Source organism: Galeopterus variegatus, unplaced genomic scaffold, assembly GCF_000696425.1.
Source record: "Galeopterus variegatus unplaced genomic scaffold, G_variegatus-3.0.2 Scaffold7261, whole genome shotgun sequence".
In the NCBI taxonomy this organism is placed as follows: domain Eukaryota; kingdom Metazoa; phylum Chordata; class Mammalia; order Dermoptera; family Cynocephalidae; genus Galeopterus; species Galeopterus variegatus.
The window spans coordinates 5,675-23,408 of NW_007733372.1; the positions used below are offsets into that span (position 1 = coordinate 5,675).

A 17,734-nucleotide genomic window follows, 5' to 3' on the forward strand; every position below is an offset into this window, starting at 1 on the left:
CATGTCAGTCACTCTGGGCTCTTGTTCACGCAGGCCCCCTGCCTGGAATGCCCTTCTGTCCATCCTCAACAGGCCCACCTGGAAGAGATCATGACCATGCCGCCTGCCCCCATGGCACCAGCATGTCCTGCCCCAGGGTTGGAGCGAGGCCAGGGTCAGAGCTGCCTGGTACTGCAGTGCTTGGGCTTAAGCCACCTGCCAGACCCTGGCCCATGTGCAGTCCAGGGCTCATGGTGCCCACCTCCTTCCGGCTGTGTGAGTGTAGGCCTGATCCTCCCTGGTGGATGAGGATGGAAGTCACCTGACCAAGGAGAAACCTAGACCCAGGGAGGTGGAGAAACTAGCACAAAGTCACAGTCGCTCCTTCCAAAAGGGCCGCTGGGAATGATGTTTTCTTCCCCTCCCCCAGCCTTGAGGGTGCTAGGGGCCAGCCTGCTGGACAGTGACCTGATTGTGTCCCAGGCTTTTCTTCCAGGCTGAGCCAAGGGCGGACAGCCCCGCCTGGAGGAGCTGTCCAGGAACAGTGCACAGGCGGTGCCCCTACCTTGGGACCTGGCCCCCGGAGACCCCTGCCTTCTTCCTTCTGGTTTGGAATCCTCCTGAGCTGGAGGCTCAGAGAGGGATGGTAGTGGCACTTTTCCTAGGTGGCTCCTGATTCAGATTCCTGGGATGGAGAAGGGTACGTTTCCTATAAGGATTGGCCTTGTTTGGGTCATGTGTTTAACTTCTCCCCGGGAGGCCGCGCAGGCACTTTGATTGACAGCATCCCCGTGGTGGAAAGGTTGGAAGGACTTCCTCCTCACCCTTACCTGGAGGTCAGCCTATGTGATATCTTGAGGTCACATAGACCCTGGGCTCTGCATAGGGCATGGGCAAGAGAAGGCACAGAGAGAAACCCAGCGTGGGCAGGGGAGATGCTTCATGGAGGGACAGATCTGCCATCCCAGTGCCTCTTCCCACCACCTCTGCTGCGAGCTGCCTCCAAGACAGTGGTCCCCCTCCTGCCCTGGAGGATCACAGGATGGGGTTGCCGCTGAGAGTCCCGCTTATGTGGTGCAGTGGCTTTGGAGTTAGAGACAGGGTCCGCTTCTGCTGGTGTGATTATGCCTCAGTTTCCTTTCAGGGGGATGGTGAGGCAGGGCTTCCTGGCTGGCTCTCCGCATGACTGTGAGGTTAAAAAAATAAGGCTTTGCAGGACTGGAGGCTTCGAAGGAGGCAGGACCCACAACCCACTCTGTTTCTGGGGGTGGCGATGTTCTGGGTGAGGGAGACCAAGCCCCTCGCCTTAGGGCACTATAGCAAGTCAGGGAGAGTGGAAATGTGGAGGCCTGCCCGCGAGTCCTTGACTGGAGCCTCCCTACTGGCCGCTCAGCAGAGGCTGGGGTGGTGAGGGGCTTTCTCCTCTCCCCCTCCCATTGCCTTCTGTCCCAGAGGCTGCAGAAGGCTGTTGGTAGCACCTGAGCAAGTCTGGGGCCAGAGGCGTGACCATCCACCCACTGGAAGGGAACCCCACAGCTGGTTCTGGCTGCGGGGGTACAGGGGCAGAAGGAAGGCCAGGCAGCACAACCTAGGCAAGTGTTAGGTTTCCAAGGCCAAGGAAATCCAGATACAGCCCAATAAAAGAGGTTCTAGAACTAAGATTTTCAAATTGAGAAAATTCAAGTGAAAAAAGAGGGTGGATCTCAAGGGAAGAAAGAAAATGTGTCCCAGAAGACCAGAAAAAGACAGAGGAAGCACGAAGGAACAGACAGGCTTGTGGGTGTCTTCTCGCCCACCTGTGAATGGTAACAGGTTCCAGGAAGCAAAAGGGGAGAGAGGTCACGAGAAGATGAACGTGATGAATACATAATAGTGGAAATTTTCCCTCATCAGAAGAGGGCGTGAGCCTGCAGAGTTCAAGGGCTGGTGGCGTTCCAGGCAGGTTACTTTAAAGAAAAAGGCACACCCTTGGCATTTCTTGGGGACATTCCTAAAACCCACAGATAAAACCTCAGGTTTCTAGACAGAATAAATAAGTATTGACAAAGGAGAAGAAACACATTGGCAGCAGATTTCTCATCTGCAGCACTGGAAACCAGAAAACTCCAGGGTCTCTGCAGACCCTTCCTTTCCCGCCTGGGCCCAGAGTCCTCACCAGAGCATAATTTGGTTCTGTAACCGCGTTAAGAAATGTATTTTGTAGGTGAGCAAGAATTTGTAGGGCATTTCCCCCATGTGTTACATCTGAGGAAAATAATCAAGAAAGGCTCCGGCGAAATGGCAGTTGATCAGAGTAGAGACCCCAAGATGGGAGGAGAGGGAACAGCCGCGCGCCGAGTCTCGCACACAGCCGCGCACCGAGTCTCGCACGCTTTTCTGGGTGTCAGCGGAAGGGGGCAGAGAGGGCCTTAGGGAGTGGCGGGCGCTTACCTCGTTTCTATATAATGATTAGAAGTGTTAGAACAAGAAGTAACTCTTTGCTGAACTTCCAAATTAACAAGCACAAAGGAGATGAATAGTAATTTCTTTGCACCAAATGACTATTCCAGCAAAAACATGGAGAGGAAAAGGAGTAAAACGAGATGGTATAATGTCAGATCTCTGGGTTGTGTCAGCAAAATCTGAGACTGCTTCAGACAGTGCTAGGAAACAAAATCCAGCTCTAAGTTGTTTAAAAGAAGCAACTAAAACAAAATAGAAGGGCTGGCTGGGTAGCTCAGTAGGTCAGAGTGTGGTGCTGATAACAGCAAGGTCCAGGGTTCGATTCCCCATACCAGCCAGCGGCCAAAAAATAAAACAAAATAGGAAAGGTTCAAAATTAAGAGTTGGACAAAACTCTACCAGGCGCATGTAATCAGAAAGATAGCAGAATTGGCAAAGTGTCAAAGTGGCATGAAAGTTCAGAGCGTTAAGCAGGATGAACAGGACGTTATGTAAAGATAAAAGCTACACCAGCTGCCAAAGAAAAGTACAGTTTGTGAAGGAAGTACTTGGTAACTCCCATTAACCTTTGGGCATCAACTAACATGGTAACCAAATAACAGGGAACAGGAGAGGGGAGTGGTTAGGGAGGAGGGCTCCAGGGCCAGAAGGTCTAGGTTAGCATCCCAGCTCCAGCACTTATTAGCTGTGTAGCATGGACATATCACTTCTCTGTGCCTTGCTTTCCTCATCTGTAAAGTGGGTTAGTAGTTCCTTAACAGGTACATGAGTGGGAGAGTTGATATATGTACAAAACTAAGAACAGTAACCAGCAGCTTGTAATGTTACTGGTTTTTACTCAACAGACGTTAGTTTTAATTATACATAAATACTACTAGCAAAAAAAGGAGAACTTTCACAGGTGTACACACGAAATTTTGGGGGGGGAAGGGTGGGAGTCGGTGTCAATAATCTGACCTCACTGAGCCTCAGTTTCTCCTTCTGTGAAATGGGCTAATAAGGCTGCCTTTCTCACAGTGGTAGTGGTGAGAGTCACAGAGATGTTTACAACCTATAGCATGCAGGACTCTGAGAAGTGTTTGTGAGCCATTTTGGAGGAGTGAGCCTTTGTCTTTCAAGGAGGGCTGGGTTTTCAGCAGGCTCTGAACTGGTAAATAACCAAGCACAACCACATTCACCAGATGCCTCCCTGGGCTTGAGTCACCTCCACTCTGGGAAGGGAGCAGAGGTGTCAGCCAATGTGTACTATGCGTCAGGTCCTGGGGTCAGTGCTCCCCGGGGGCCATTACCCTGTTTAATCTCCATAGCTGTCCTGGGGGAGGTAGATACCACCTTAATAGGTGAGGAGAGTGAGGCTCAGAAACACCACCAGTGGGTACGTGGCAGGGGGAAAATTTAAATCTGGGTGAGGGTCTGACATCCCTGGAGCCTCCTGCTTATGCCAGAAGGTGTTTAGAGCAATGGGACATCCTGGAAGTCGTGTGTGCAGTCTCCAGGGAACAACTTTTGTTGTCAGCCGCCCAGACCAGCTGATGGCAGTGAGCAGCAGGCGGAGGGAAGGGACACCAGACACCAGCTTGGGAGATCTCACACACTCTCCACCAGACGTGAGGATTACAGGAGCTCATGGCATGTGCCTAGTGCCCAGTAGGTGCCTGGTTCATGCTGCTTTCCCCTCCAGCACTCCTGCCCACTCCTCCTTTCTAGAGCCCCATCCCACCCCAGTGCCCCACACTGCAAGTTTCTCAGGCATTTGGGTCACAGGTACCCCTTTCTTCCAGGTGTGGCAGGCGTGCTTGTGGGACACCCGTTTGACACAGTCAAGGTGAGTCTCTCGTCACTTTTAATTTCAGGCCCTTGTAGAGCCATTGGAGAGAGGCCTGCAGGGTTAGGGGTGGCTGGAGACCCCTTTCCAGTTACAACCTCAGGAGCACGTTCGAAGTCTTCCCACGGGTTTTAGAATAAAGGTAGAATTCCAACACTCCAGGATGCCCAGGTGGGCAGCTGTTTTCCCACTGAACCGAGTTGAACCCTCCTTCTGGGTTTATCCTTAGATCTCCCAGCTGAGGCTGAACCACATGTTGGGTTCATAGCCAAGTCCGTTCTTGGGCTTGGCCAGCTGAGACTGAGGTACTGAAGGGTACACTTTCTCGTACCCAGAGCAAGGACACCCATACTGTTCTTATGCAGAACTCCCTAAACATTTTCTTGAAAGAAATAAAAGTTCAGAGAGAAAATACAGAAAAATCAAAACTTGTCAGTGTTTCCCATTAACATGATCTTCACAGAGCAGTGATTGTCACTGTTGAGAAACTGAGTGGTTGTTTCCTGAGTGCTGGTGTGCACCTGTGAGGTGCCTGCAACCCGTGCTTTGGGAGCTGTGGCCCAGTTAGCCAGTTCCGGAATATACCCCATGCTGCAATAAACTGTGGAGTTCCAGTTTCTCAGACACCCCAGAATTGAAACCAGGGAAATCCATGTCCTCCAGTTGGAAATTCCCAAATAAACTTTTTTCCCCAGTGGTTGGGGTTTATGTTCTTAAACTAGCGAAGTCAGGACCCTTCCATGCCATTTTCTGTGGGCCTCGGGGCGAACAGAGGGGCACTAGGCCAGACCTTCTGTGCGTGCTGTGTACACTGAACTTGGCACTTTTCCCACGGGGTATGGGCCAAGCTGAAGGCAAGACGTCTTATCCTGAGCTGGGTTTCAGGTGGACTTCCTGACTCGTTTTTTCAGTGAACCCACGTGTTTCTTGGCAGAGAAAATCACTTGTTAATTTAGGGCTGGGATTTCCTCCAGCACAGGAACGATGCCCTTGCCTTATGCCCTGGCTCTCACCTTAAAATGTTGTCCCTGGGCCTTGTACAGGTCCAGACCCCTCTACCAGCTGGTTTGCCGCATGACTTTTGGCCCAAATGTCCTCATCTGCAAAATGAGGGGGGGATTATTAAGGCCTCCCTCGTGGTGCCTGGAGCTCAATAGTGTAATTTGTGTTGGATTAAATGCTAGTTCTGAAAATCAGCACAAATCTCCTTCCATCCCGCTGCGGGCAATTTGGGGAGGAGGCTGAAGGGCCAGGCCTTGTTGCCAAACAGAGCCCCAAGTTCCCTGCACAGGCTTGCTGAGCCACCCCCAACCATGCCATTGCTCTGCATAGCCAGGCCATCCAGCGAAGCCTGCCCGTAGGCTGGAGCAGCCCAGGACAGCCTGGCAGTCTCCATGTTACGCTGTGTTTATACCTTGTGGTCACGTGTTGTGAATGCTGTGTCCAGCCAAGAAGTGCCTCCCAGCCACTCGCTCAGCCCAGCTTTGCAGAGACCCAGGCTTCTGCAGCTCCTGCCTGGCACCCTCTGGCACCCTCTGGCATCCATGACAAAAGGGGCACTTTTGTCCTGGTGCCCCCTCCCTCTGAGCTGCTGAGCCCATGACCAGCTCCCCTGCAGTACTCAGGTGCAGAAGCCTCTCTCCACTCCACTGGGTTTTGTCCCCCCCAACCCAACTCCCCTGGCACTTAGAAGATGGTTTTGAGAAAATCCATTCGGGTTTTATTTGTTTTTGCCACTGTGGCCCATCAGCATCACATCTGGACAAACCTGCCTTAGAAAGCTGAGCTTTAGGGCCTGCCCGTGGCTCACTCGGGAGAGTGCGGTGCTGATAACACCAAGGCCCCGGGTTCGGATCCTATATAGGGAAGGCCGGTTAGCTCACTGGCTGAGCGTGGTGCTGACAACACCAAGTCAAGGGTTAAGATCCCCTTCCCGGCCATCTTTTAAAAAAAAAAAAAAGAAAGAAAGCTGAGCTTTAGGGCCTGCCCGTGGCTCACTCGGGAGAGTGCGGTGCTGATAACACCAAGGCCCCGGGGTCGGATCCTATATAGGGAAGGCCGGTTAGCTCACTGGCTGAGCGTGGTGCTGACAACACCAAGTCAAGGGTTAAGATCCCCTTCCCGGCCATCTTTTAAAAAAAAAAAAAAGAAAGAAAGCTGAGCTTTTACCTGCTAGCCGCTAACAAAACAAAATGAAAACCGAGTTTTTTTAGGAAGAGGAGAAAACCTGCCCCCAGTGATCAACTCCTGTTCCGCTCCAGCCACCCAGGGGCTCTCTTAAACTGCGCGTTCACATGTGTTAACGTGAGGCTATATCACCAATGGCCTTAGTGCTTTTACTGACTGTTTTCCATGATAGAAGTTCAACCTTCTCATTAAGGGAAAACTGGGAAATGTAGAGAAGCCAATGATTTCCCTCCCGCAGACAGATCATTTTTTACATTTGTGTACTGCTTTCAGAATCTGCCCCCCAACTGATCTCCCCCTCCACAGGGCATGTGATATTTTTTAAATGTTTTAATCATCAGGTACATAAAGTTCTTGTTGGCTTTCTATTACAGAAGTAACATTGGTTATAAAAAAATTTTTTTTTAACCATAGTATAAAGATATATAAACAAAAAAGGAAAAAGCCAGCCTTTCATCTCTCCTTCCCCCCAGCCCTTGTTAGTGATTTCTACTGAAAAGCAGAAATGTGCACAGATACACATGCATTCCCTGCCGTTGGCAAAAGTGGGATTTACTTCCTACTGCTGTAGTTTTTTTTTCTTTTTAATTGAAGTTTAACACATGTACAAAAGTACTCACATCCTAAGTGTACAAATCTATAAATTGGGTGGGTAGCCGCCACCCAGAAGCAGCACACAGCCAACCCTCCCAAGCCCCCCACTCCTAACCACTTCCTCCCCTTCTGGAGGCATCCAGTGTCCCAGCTTCTAAAGCCGTGGTCCCTTTGGCCTTGTTTGAACGTCATTAATTGAAGCCGTACTCCGGGACACCCGTGTTCCACGTCAGTCCACACTGTCACGTGGCCGCAAACCATCTCATGGCTGGGTATTCACAGATTATTCCTCCAGACCCTTGAGACCAAAAGAGTCCAAGATCTGGTTTTCCTCCGTCACACCCAGAACCACAGCCACTGTCTTCAGCCATGCTGCCTTTACACATATTTCTGTATGAAGAGTTTTCTGTCCTTCACTGGACATGACAATAATCAGTGACACTGTCGAAGTTGCTTTCATCAGGGAGCAGTCATCTTGACCAATGACAAAGTGGTGACTGGCCATCCCTGGGCAGGGGAGGGGGCAGGGTGGTGGGGGGCCGGCCTTGGGGGCTCTACACCTGGATGTGATGTTGCAATTGTGTGTTGCTTTAACCGCCTTTACTTTCTGAGCTAGGGGCTGTCTCCATCCATAGCAAAAGTGTAACTTTGTTGTAGATGAGCGTAAGCCTCACCCTGGAGAGCGCTAGTAAGTACAGACCAGGTGAACCTCTTCTCCGTCCTCACCAAACCAGACTCGGACCCCACCCCACCACGCCCCTCCCTCTCCCACCCCTCGAGGTCCCTCCGCTACTGGCAGAGGACAGGGAGGGCATGAGATGAGCTTGGGCCCAGCACAGGTCCTGGGGTGGGGGCTAGGGTGGGGCTAGCTGAGAAAAATCAGCCCCCTCTGGATCAGGGGGGTCTTTGTGTGGGCGTCTCCCAGGCCTGTGGGAGCTGGGAGCCTCCTGGGCTTGTGTGCAAATGACTGCTTTCCCAGGGGTGGGTCCACAGTTTCCACTGATCCTCAAAGGAGATCCTGTCGCCCCAAAATATTAAGAACATCAGCTCTAGACATTACAAGACTTGGGCCACAGCTACCAGACTCCCAGACAGTGAGGGCTTGTCACAGACCCAGGGGTGGGGAACAAAGCGGAGGAGGCCTCTGCCCACTTTGGTGGGAGAAGCCTGATGTTCTCCAGCTGGCCAGACCTGGGCTTTCAACAGCGTTTGTGACCTGCAGAGACCTAAAAGATGCCACCCAGGCCAAGGAATGGACAGCTCTGCATCACATCAGTCCTGCTAACACAGCCCTCTGAGTGCCAGTATTGGGGACTGCAGGGGGAACAGAGATGTCCCACCAGAGACCCCAGAACATTAAGGGAAAGTGAAAAGCCTCGCATCAAAGACCTAACCTGAGCCAGAGCTCCTGGTGTTAATCTGTTGTTAAATTTAGTTCAACAAGTGGTTTTGCTTTTCTCCTCTGAAAATTCACCCCCTCCCCTGCCGCATCCTGGCCGAGAGCTGGGCGGCTGGGGTGGGAAGGGGTGCTGGGGGGGGAGTCTTCACAGGGCCCACACAGTCACCAGCCTCCTCCCAGGGCAGTGGCCACCAGCTGTTGAGCCTCTCGTGTGCAGAGATGGTCCTTTTTCCCCCTAACAAAACATTTTTGTAAGTGAATCTGCCAATAGAAGATCCACCTGTTCTGTGGAAAGAACTAGAAAAGGCTCCACAATCCGGGCTGAAGGCTGGCTGTTCCCTGTGAGGGCTCTCCCCGGCCAGCACCTGCACCCCACCCTCACCCCAACCAACACAGCCACACATGTCCCTGGAGAGGACAGCATTGGTCAAATTGCAAAACAACTCAGACCCTCAGTCTTCCCATCTTAGAAATGGGGGCATTTGTACCCACCTGGGCAGGTGATTCCAATGCCCAGAGATAATGAATGTGAAGGCCTCCTCCGTCCTGTGCTGCCCAGGACAGAGTGCTCACTCCACGGCCCTGGCTGTAAAGATCATTTCTGAGTCAGATCTCCGGAACCAGCTCCTGAGAATGTGACCTGACCTAGTTTAACCCTCCCACCTCCATGAAGCAGATTCTGGGTTTAGGAAGTGTCCCTCCAGCTCTCCGCAACTATAGAGCCTGGTATCAAGAGTAGAGATAAGCTCTCAGCCAACAAAGAGTGCTTTCACCCATAAGAGGCTGAGCCTGACCAGTGTCCCAGGCACCAGAGTTGCTGACATAGGTCCCCAGGGAGGCTGTCAGCTGTTCCGTCACCACTGTTCTCATGAAGGGCTGCTGGCAGACACCATGCAGGAGTTCTGAGGAGCCGGGGCTCATTACTTTTAACGCCCCTTGCCTCAATGTCAGCCCACGATGAGGATAGTTATATGATGGCACATTAGTTCAGGAGCTCCTTTGGCATCAGCCCTAGTTTGGGACATTAGCCACTCAGCAGGATGTGTCACCTGGACAATGGGTTGGTCTGGAGGTAGTTCATGCCCCCCTGTCAGTGCATTGTGCAGTGACAGTGAAGACAAGAGGCTTAACCCCCACTTGTTTGAGGTCTTGGGGGCCCCTTACCCCGTCTACAGCTGGCTGTCCTGTTGCTGTGTGCCCACAAACAGCCCTCCCTGAGGAGGCATGGATACCCAGCCCTGCCCCACCCTGGAATTCCAAAACCCACAGAAAGCTACTTGACTCCCAGCCTTGTGCATCCCACCTTGGGCCTGCTTGAGAGACCCTCCCCGGGTGGTCCCGAGCGCCAGGCCAGGGAGCTGGGTGCTCTGACCCCCAGTTTGCCCACCTTTCACTGGGCCCCCTCCTTCCAGGTGCGGCTTCAGGTGCAGAGCGCGGAGAAGCCCCAGTACCGAGGGACCTTGCACTGCTTCCAATCCATCATCAAGCAGGAGAGTGTGAGTGGCTGGGTTGGTCGGGGTTAGGGGGTGGGGAACCAGCATTTGGGGTGCCCCCCACCCCAGAGACCCAGAAAGGTGGTATCGAGAGGACATTTGGGTAAGCTGTGAAACCCCAGGCCTGGTGTTGCTTGAGGACTGTGGTTCTAATAAAATTCTTTTTTGTTGGTGGCTGGCGGGTGGAACGATCCGAACCCTTGACCTTGGTGTTACAGCACTGCACTCTAACTGAGCTAAAGGGCCAGTCCCCTAATAAAATTCTGCTTGGTCCTTTTCAGCACCTGGGTGGGCTGGGGCTGCCACCACCTGCACGGAGGGGGACCCTGCTGCCCCTGATGGCCTCTCTGTCCCCTGCAGGTGCTGGGCCTGTACAAGGGCCTGGGCTCGCCCCTCATGGGGCTCACCTTCATCAACGCGCTCGTGTTCGGGGTGCAGGGCAACACCCTCCGGGCCCTGGGCCGCGACACGCCGCTCCACCAGTTCGTGGCCGGCGCGGCGGCGGGGGCCATCCAGTGCGTCATCTGCTGCCCCATGGAGCTGGCCAAGACGCGGCTGCAGCTGCAGGACGCGGGTGCGGCGCGCGCCTACAGGGGCTCGCTGGACTGCCTGGCGCAGATCTACCGGCGCGAGGGCGTGCGCGGCGTGCACCGCGGGATGCTGTCCACGCTGCTGCGCGAGACGCCCAGCTTCGGCGTCTACTTCCTCACCTACGACGTGCTGACGCGCACGCTGGGCTGCGAGCCCGGAGACCCGCTGCTGGTGCCCAAGCTGCTGCTGGCGGGCGGCACGTCGGGCATCGCGTCCTGGCTGTCCACCTACCCCGTGGACGTGGTCAAGTCGCGGCTGCAGGCGGACGGGCTGCGCGGCGCCCCATAAGGATGACTGATTGGTTTGCAGGATCTGCCTTTTCATGCCAAGTCCCCAGGGAACTGAAATGGTGCTCTCGTATGCGCGGGGCCAGGAGGCCGGGCCTGAGGGCGAGGCTGTGCCCGCCGCCCCCGCGGGGCCCGCCCTGGCCCAGCCCTCCAGCCTGTGACGCCCGCCCGCCCGCCGCCACCCCATTGCCACTCTTCAGAAACCTGACGTGGATGGACGCCCGTCCGCCCCCCAGCCTGTCGCTCTGCTCAGGTGCAGGGCGGCAGACTCCATCAGACCTGCGTTCAGTTCAGCTCACCAGCTGGGTGACCTTGGCCACGAGCTTCACTCCAGGGTTCTCAGTATTCTCGGGTATGGAAGGGGGACGGCCCTCATGCCCACTCTGTACCATCACGAAGGTCCCAGGTGATGCCCGTGCAGCCCCTCAGGGAGCGCTCTGCACCTGGACTGTTCGGTGGGATCTTCTGGAAACCCAGCCAGACACTCCAGTCCCACCCCCTCCCAGGGATCCTAGCCACCACCGTCGTACGCCTGCCGTGCAGGCTGGCTCCAAGGGGTCTCTGTTGACCCCCTAATGGGCTGCCCAGGGACTTGCTAACTTCCCAAATCCCCCACTTGGCAGAGCTCCAGGGAGCCTTCTTGGCCACCTCTCTGGTCTCTGTTAGGGATAGCACAGCTTGGAGTGCCTCCTCGTGCCTCCTCGTGCCGCAGAACTGGACGCCAGTGTACTCCAGCTTCTCCACATGGCACTGCTGAGAGTATCCCAGCTGCTGCCACTCCCACTGGAGGGTGACCTAGGAGCCCCTCCAGGAATGCATGGGGCCTCTTGGGGGCTCCCTGTCAGCCTAGGGACTGAGTGGGGGAGCAGAAGCAGGCCAGTGGAAAGAGGTCTTGACAGTTAAATTATACAGCTGTGGCACGGAGAAGTCCTTTCACCTTCTGGACCTCAGGCTTCCCATCTGTAAAGTGGGGCCATAGATCAGCCGATGTCTGGGTCTCTTGCCTACAACCAGCAGCCAAGGTTCAGCAGAGAACAGTATGGCAACCCCTTCCCCAGGGCTGGGACAGCTCAGGCCACAGAGAAGCCAGAAACCAGCTACTCTGCTTCCCAGCAAATGGTCTTTCCCAGGTGGTCTCCTAAGTGCCTGGTGTCCCTGTGAGGACAAGAACGGCCTGGTAAGGGGCTGGCCCATGGCTCACTTGGGAGAGAGTGGTGCTGATAGCACCAAGGCCCTGGGTTCGGATCCCATATAGGGATGGCTGGTTGGCTCACTGGGTGAGCGTGGTGCTGACACCACCAAGTCAAGGGTTAAGATCGCCTTACCAGTCATCTTTAAAAAAAAAAGAAGAAGGGCCTGGTAGTGGGCACGGGTATGGCCAGTTTGAGCCTTCTGTGGTAGAAGAAAGCCCCTCCAGGCTGGGCATCCTGGGGAACATGACAAGCTCTCCCAGGAGTCAGGTTGTGCTCAACGAAGACAAGACCACAGCTCTGTACAATGTGGTGAGGGAATAAAGTATTCTTTGTTTTTTAAGTGGGTGAGGCTTTGTTTGTATGTTTTGGAGAAAGGGCTTCATTCCCCAGCCTCACCCTGGAATAGGAGCCGGTTCAGTGGTTGGTGTGCCCTCGGATCCTGACAGCAGCCCTGAGTGCCTCAGTTTCCTCATCTGTAAGGTAAGCTAATGGAGGGGTGAGGATTGAGTGAGGTAAAGCTTGTAAACATGCTGGGTATTGTCTCAGCCATTCAGCAAATGCCCCTTGGATGTTGTTATCCCAGTGATGGGAGGCCTGTGATGAGGGCACAGGGGGCAACAGGGGAGGGGGCCAGGACCAGAAACAGCTTCCTGGAAGAGGGGTGGTCTGAGCGGAGCTTCCGTCTCAGCCACCCAAGCATTTTGCACATGGCGGGACCTAACCCAGCATAAGAGGTCACTGAGGGCTTCCTGGAGGAGGTCTGGGAGGTTTGCCAGGGGCGGGGGGTCTCACTTCCGTCCCCACCCCTTCTGCTCAGCCTCCTGGAGTCAGCCCCGGCTGCTCTGAACCTCTGCAGCTACCAGCCCAGGGGCTCTTCCGAACAGCTGAGCCAAAAGCCCTCCACCCACAGGCAAGGGAAGGGGGGTCAGCCCCCCTCCAGGAGAGGCCCCAGCTCTCTTGTGCCGCGTTGCTCTCTAATCCCCAGCGCCAGCCTGTGAAATCAAGCATGTCTGCAGTTTCCAGGGGCAGGAGCCAGGAAGGAGCTGACTGGTGACCCCTGTGGTCCTCTGGCCTTTGTCACTTCTCTTCTGAAAGAAACCAGGGGAAGCTCCCAGGGCTGGGGACACACCCTGGCCATGGGCACAGAAGGGTGGCCCTTCCCTGGCTCCTCCACTCCCAGCCTGGTGCCGTTGGACAGACCCTTCACCTTGGATCCTGGGTGGCTGCACCTCTAAGGCACAGCCTAAGTAGGGCCTGTGGCCAAGGTGTTCTCAACATCCCCATCACCCTAGATCTTTCCACACATCTGCAATCTTCAGAAAGGCCCCAAAATGACCCTTCCCAGGAATTGATCACTTGGGCTGCTTCAGGTTCTAGGGAGGCAGCAGCCACCGGACCCTGCTGTCGCCTGCCCTCTGTGGGCTTATGGCCTAGTGGGGACACTAAACAGACCAGCAGAACCTTCAGCAGTGAGGAGTGATGTGACAAAGAGCAATTTGGGGGTGCTTGACGCTGCAGCTCCCTACTGCTTCCCAATTCAGTGACCTCATGCTGGCCACAGTGAGGTCGAGACACCGGAGAAGTCAGCAAATGCTTCAAAGCAGGGCCCCCACTCCCATCCCAAGAGCCGATCACTAAACATCACCAACAAATCTGGGGAGAGGGCCGGTGTTTTGTTTTTTATGAATTCATTTTACATTTTATTTTCTCCCTGATTTGAATTCTTTTATTTGGATTAAGTAATATATGAAGAAGGTAAAAAATAAAAAATGCAAACAGAACCCAGGCCGTGCAGTGAAGAGAAAAACCTCCCCACCTCCTCCTAGAGCCAGGGGTCCCTCCCCAGAGTCAAGGACAGCTCCAGTTCCTGGCGGACATCCCAGCACATGCCGGGCAAGTCCCAGCACACGGGAACATCACCCCTCACCAAGTGCGGCCGAAGCACTGACTGTTCTGTCCTTTGCTCTCCCCACTTGACAGTGATCTTGGAGATTGTATTAGTTTCCTAGTAGTGCTGTAAAAAAAACCAAAAAGCCCCACAAACTGTGGTTACAATGACAGAAACTGACTCTGTCCCAGTTCTGTAGGACCAATATTCAGGTGTAGGCAGGTCTGATTCCTTCTGGAGGTTCTGAGGGACAAGCCGTTCCTGGCCTCTTCCCAGCTTCTGGTGCCAGTGGCAACCCGCGGTGCTCCTTAGCTCGCAGATGCATCGCTCCAGTCACCGCGTCCGTCCCCACGCAGCCTTTTCTCCCTGTGTGTCTGTCTGTCTGTCTTCTCTTTTTATAAGGAAGTCAACCAGTTAGACTGGATTAAGGGCTCATCCTATTCTAGTATGACCTCATCTTAACTAAAAACATCTAAAAAGATCCCGTTTCCAAATAAGGTCAAATTCACAGGTACCTGGGGTTAGGACTTCACCATATCTTTGGGGGAACACAATTCATGTTACGAGTTGCATGACATTTCATTGGTGAACGGTCCTTGATTTACTTACCCACTTAGGCCTGGGAGAGTCCCTAGGAGGAGAGTCTGAGCTGGTCTTGGAGAAAGAGCCATAGCTGGCCGGACCGTGGAGGGAACAGTGAGGTGGAGCCAAGGCCCAGAGGTGGGAAGGGTGGAAGGAGGGCAGTGTGGCCACTGCAGGGACCTGGACGACAGTGGGGCCATGAAGTTGGAGAGGCCACCAGGCCAGATCACAGAGCAGTGCCTTGAAGATGGTGGCAGAGATTCCCAGGTGCCAACTTAAAATCCATCCTGCCCTTATTTTCGAACAGAACCCCAATTCATTCTGGGCTTCAGTATGTCCAGATAAAGGTATGCACCTTCCCAGACTCCTTTATGGCTAGAGGTTGCCACATGTCCCAGATCAGGCCAGTGACATGACAGCAGAAGTCAGCGGATGGGGCTTCTGAGAACACTTTGTAAAACAGATCAATGCACCTGAGGCACATCCTGACCTCTGACCCTACCCTCTTCTTCCTGCTGAAAAGGGGCCAAGGTGCCTGGAAGTACAGAATGGTGTGTGTGTTGCGGGGGGACTGCGGGTTTCAAAGCCTGAAGGAGTGGCGAGAAGGGGACAGGCCTGGTGAGGGCTGGAGCTCAGGTCTTTGGCACAGAGTTCAGGCAAAATGGCCCTTCCCCCCGGCGTATGGCCGTCAGGGAGAAACTTAGAGTCTAAACACAAGAAACTGCTTTTTCCCGCTTTCCCCAGTGCGGGAGACCAGCCCTGCAGAAGCAGCATCTGCTCCAGCGCCCACGCTGGGCTCACACACACCGACTCTTTCCCTTGTTCTTTTGATCCCTTTGGACGATTTATAATCCTCCTCGTGCCACCCACCTCCGGCCCGGGCCTCTTGAGTTTCACATAAAATAAAAAGCACCCGTGAGCCCCACATCCCTCACAGAGTTGGGACCATCACCAGCCCTCCCTGCACTTGGCGGGTTCTCATGACTGTAAGGACAGTGGCTCAGCCTTTTGCACACCTGCCCTCCTCCTCTCAACAGCCCTACAAGGTCAGTGCCACTCTCCATTTTGCAGCAGAGGACGCCAAAGGGGCAGGCCCCTGTCCAAGGGGCCTCCCAGTCCATGGCCCTCACTGCGCCCCTGCCTGAGGCTTGGTCATGTATCTGACGGATCATCCTTCACCCAACAGCAGTTTCCCGAGAGTTGGGATTGGCCTGGCCTGTCCCACCTAGACTCCTGTGTGGCCGACTGAGTGGCTGCAAGTCACAGACACCTCTGGAGTGGCAGGACCCACGCTGAGTGCCCCCAGTGCTCATCCTCCTTTTGGCTTGTGGCTCTCTCACCCCTGCCCTCATGGTGCTACCTGCCCACTGACAGGCAAAAGGAATACTGGGTTCATCCCACTCCCCAGGGGACTGGGAAAGACCCAGGGGGCCAGAGTCCACACTGATCAGGGCACACCAGGGAAGGGGCAGTGGCTGCAGGGGGCTGGGCCAATGTCCCAGCTGCCCCCTTGCTCCCCTCCAGCTTGACCTCCCCTGGGCCCATGGGGGACACTGGCCCCCCACACCCACCTGGCTAAGCCAGGGCTCCAGCTGGTCCCTCTGAGATGGCATTGCCCACACACCCAGCTCTCCCTGACCATGCTCCAGGCCAGCCCAGGCCACGCAGGCTGTAATGATGCTCCATAAAGTTTGGGTGAATAAGTTTGGGAGTTCTGGCTTGAATGCCTCTGTTGATGGTGGGGACATTCTCTGCAGTGGGGACACAGTGCAGGAAGCGGACACAGAGAAAAGCATGGTGAGCTCCATTTGATATGATGACAATACTTGCTCATTTCTTGTTTATCTCCTTAACCTCTACCTTAGCTCTATGAGGACCAGGGGGAGTAAAGTGTGCTGCTGAGTGAATGAATGAATGAATGAATGAATGAGGGCAGAGGCTGTGCAGTTCAGGGCCAGGTTGGGCTTGGCCAGGCAAGTACAGAGAGAGACAAGAAAGGCAAGAATGTAGGAGATTGTGATGTCAGGAGAGGGGCTGCGGGCCGATGGTGAGGAGGTGACTGGCTGGGGGCACAGGAATGGTTGGCCATGCTGGAGACAGGCTGGGGCGTGGCCCTGGGAGGACAGAAGTGGCATCAGTACTTATCAAGGACCACCCACCACTGCCGTGGCGCGAGAGGAAAAGCAGCCCCAGCATGGAGGGTCCCACGGTCCCTCCCTTCCAACCCCCCACACTGAGGGCCCTCAGACCTCCCTGCGCCACCCAGGTCCTCCTCCCCCAGACCTGCTCCTGTCCCACATCCCTCCCAAGGCCTGGGACGCTGGATCTCCCCGCCCCATCCTCCAGGGGCGCCGCACCTCTCACGGCTCTGGGGGTGCATCTGGGTCCCTCCCAACTCCAGGCCAGGCTCAGGTGGGGCTCTCCTGGAACGTGTCCCCTCCCCTCCCTACAGGGGCATCACGACCGCCGCCTCCCCTCCCCCTGCGGCCCCCCTGGCCCTGCGTGCCGACCCAGGCCACGTGTCCCCCTGCCTGTCACGGTGGTGACGAAGACGAGGCTCCCACTTGCCCACGGTCATGTGCACCTCTGGCCCAACTCCAAGGCCTTCCCTTACCCGGCCTTGCCCCGTGTCCGCGGAGGGCACTGCCGGTACGGGGCCCGCCGCGAGCACGGACGCGCCCCAGCCCCAACCCGCGCCGCGCAGCACAGCGCCCCCGCGCGGCCGGAAGTGGAGGCGCCCCTCCGGGCTCTGCGGCGTGGTCCAGGCCAGAGGAGCCTAAGGGGGCCCCTGAACCTCGCGGGGTGGGAGAGGCAAGGCGGAGGCGTGGCCAAGGGCCCTGGAGAAGGGTCTGGCGGGGTGACGGGGAGGGCGAGGGTGAGCGACAGTCTGGGGGCCAGGCAGGGGCGGCCAGAGACGGGGGAGGCGTCTGGGTGTGGTACAGAAGCGGTGGCCGAGGAAGCCCGTGAGCCGGCCGCCCTCTTCCCCGCAGCCCCTCACTCTGCTCCGCACTAGGTGTTAACACAAGTGCCACTACGGCAGTACCATTAGTGCCTACAACAGGGCCTGACACGCAATTGTGCTCAGTATTTGCCCTGTGAGTGAACCCAGGAATTCAAGGATAGGGAAGCGTTGGAAATGAAAAATTTCAAGAGGGCGGCCAGGGCCAGGGCTGTGCAGCAATCACTTAGGAGAGGTTGGAAAACAGGTCAAGGTTGGGGCTGACCTTTGAGAGTGCATGAAAACTTTGGATTTTTTTTTTTTTTTTCCAGTAGG

The 17,734-nt window shown here is 55.2% G+C and overlaps 2 protein-coding genes across 2 annotated transcripts; both read left to right on the forward strand.

Annotated features, from left to right (window-relative positions):
• Positions 1-6,351: 6,351 nt before the first annotated feature.
• Positions 6,352-10,798, forward strand: SLC25A29 (solute carrier family 25 (mitochondrial carnitine/acylcarnitine carrier), member 29). Its single transcript, XM_008591757.1, has 2 exons — positions 6,352-9,922; positions 10,280-10,798. The coding sequence occupies exon 2, from the start codon at positions 10,316-10,318 to the stop codon at positions 10,796-10,798; it is 483 nt and encodes a 160-aa protein (XP_008589979.1). The 5' UTR covers positions 6,352-9,922; positions 10,280-10,315.
• A 34-nt stretch (positions 10,799-10,832) lies between these two features.
• Positions 10,833-12,051, forward strand: LOC103607232 (mitochondrial carnitine/acylcarnitine carrier protein CACL-like). The gene has a single exon (XM_008591758.1). The coding sequence runs from the start codon at positions 10,833-10,835 to the stop codon at positions 10,956-10,958; it is 126 nt and encodes a 41-aa protein (XP_008589980.1). The 3' UTR covers positions 10,959-12,051.
• Positions 12,052-17,734: the final 5,683 nt, after the last annotated feature.

What these genes read in the sequence shown, in the direction of transcription:
- SLC25A29 (XM_008591757.1), top strand. Translation starts at nt 10,316, where the DNA reads ATGGGGCTCACCTTCATCAACGCGCTCGTGTTCGGGGTGCAGGGCAAC.
- LOC103607232 (XM_008591758.1), top strand. Translation starts at nt 10,833, where the DNA reads ATGCCAAGTCCCCAGGGAACTGAAATGGTGCTCTCGTATGCGCGGGGC.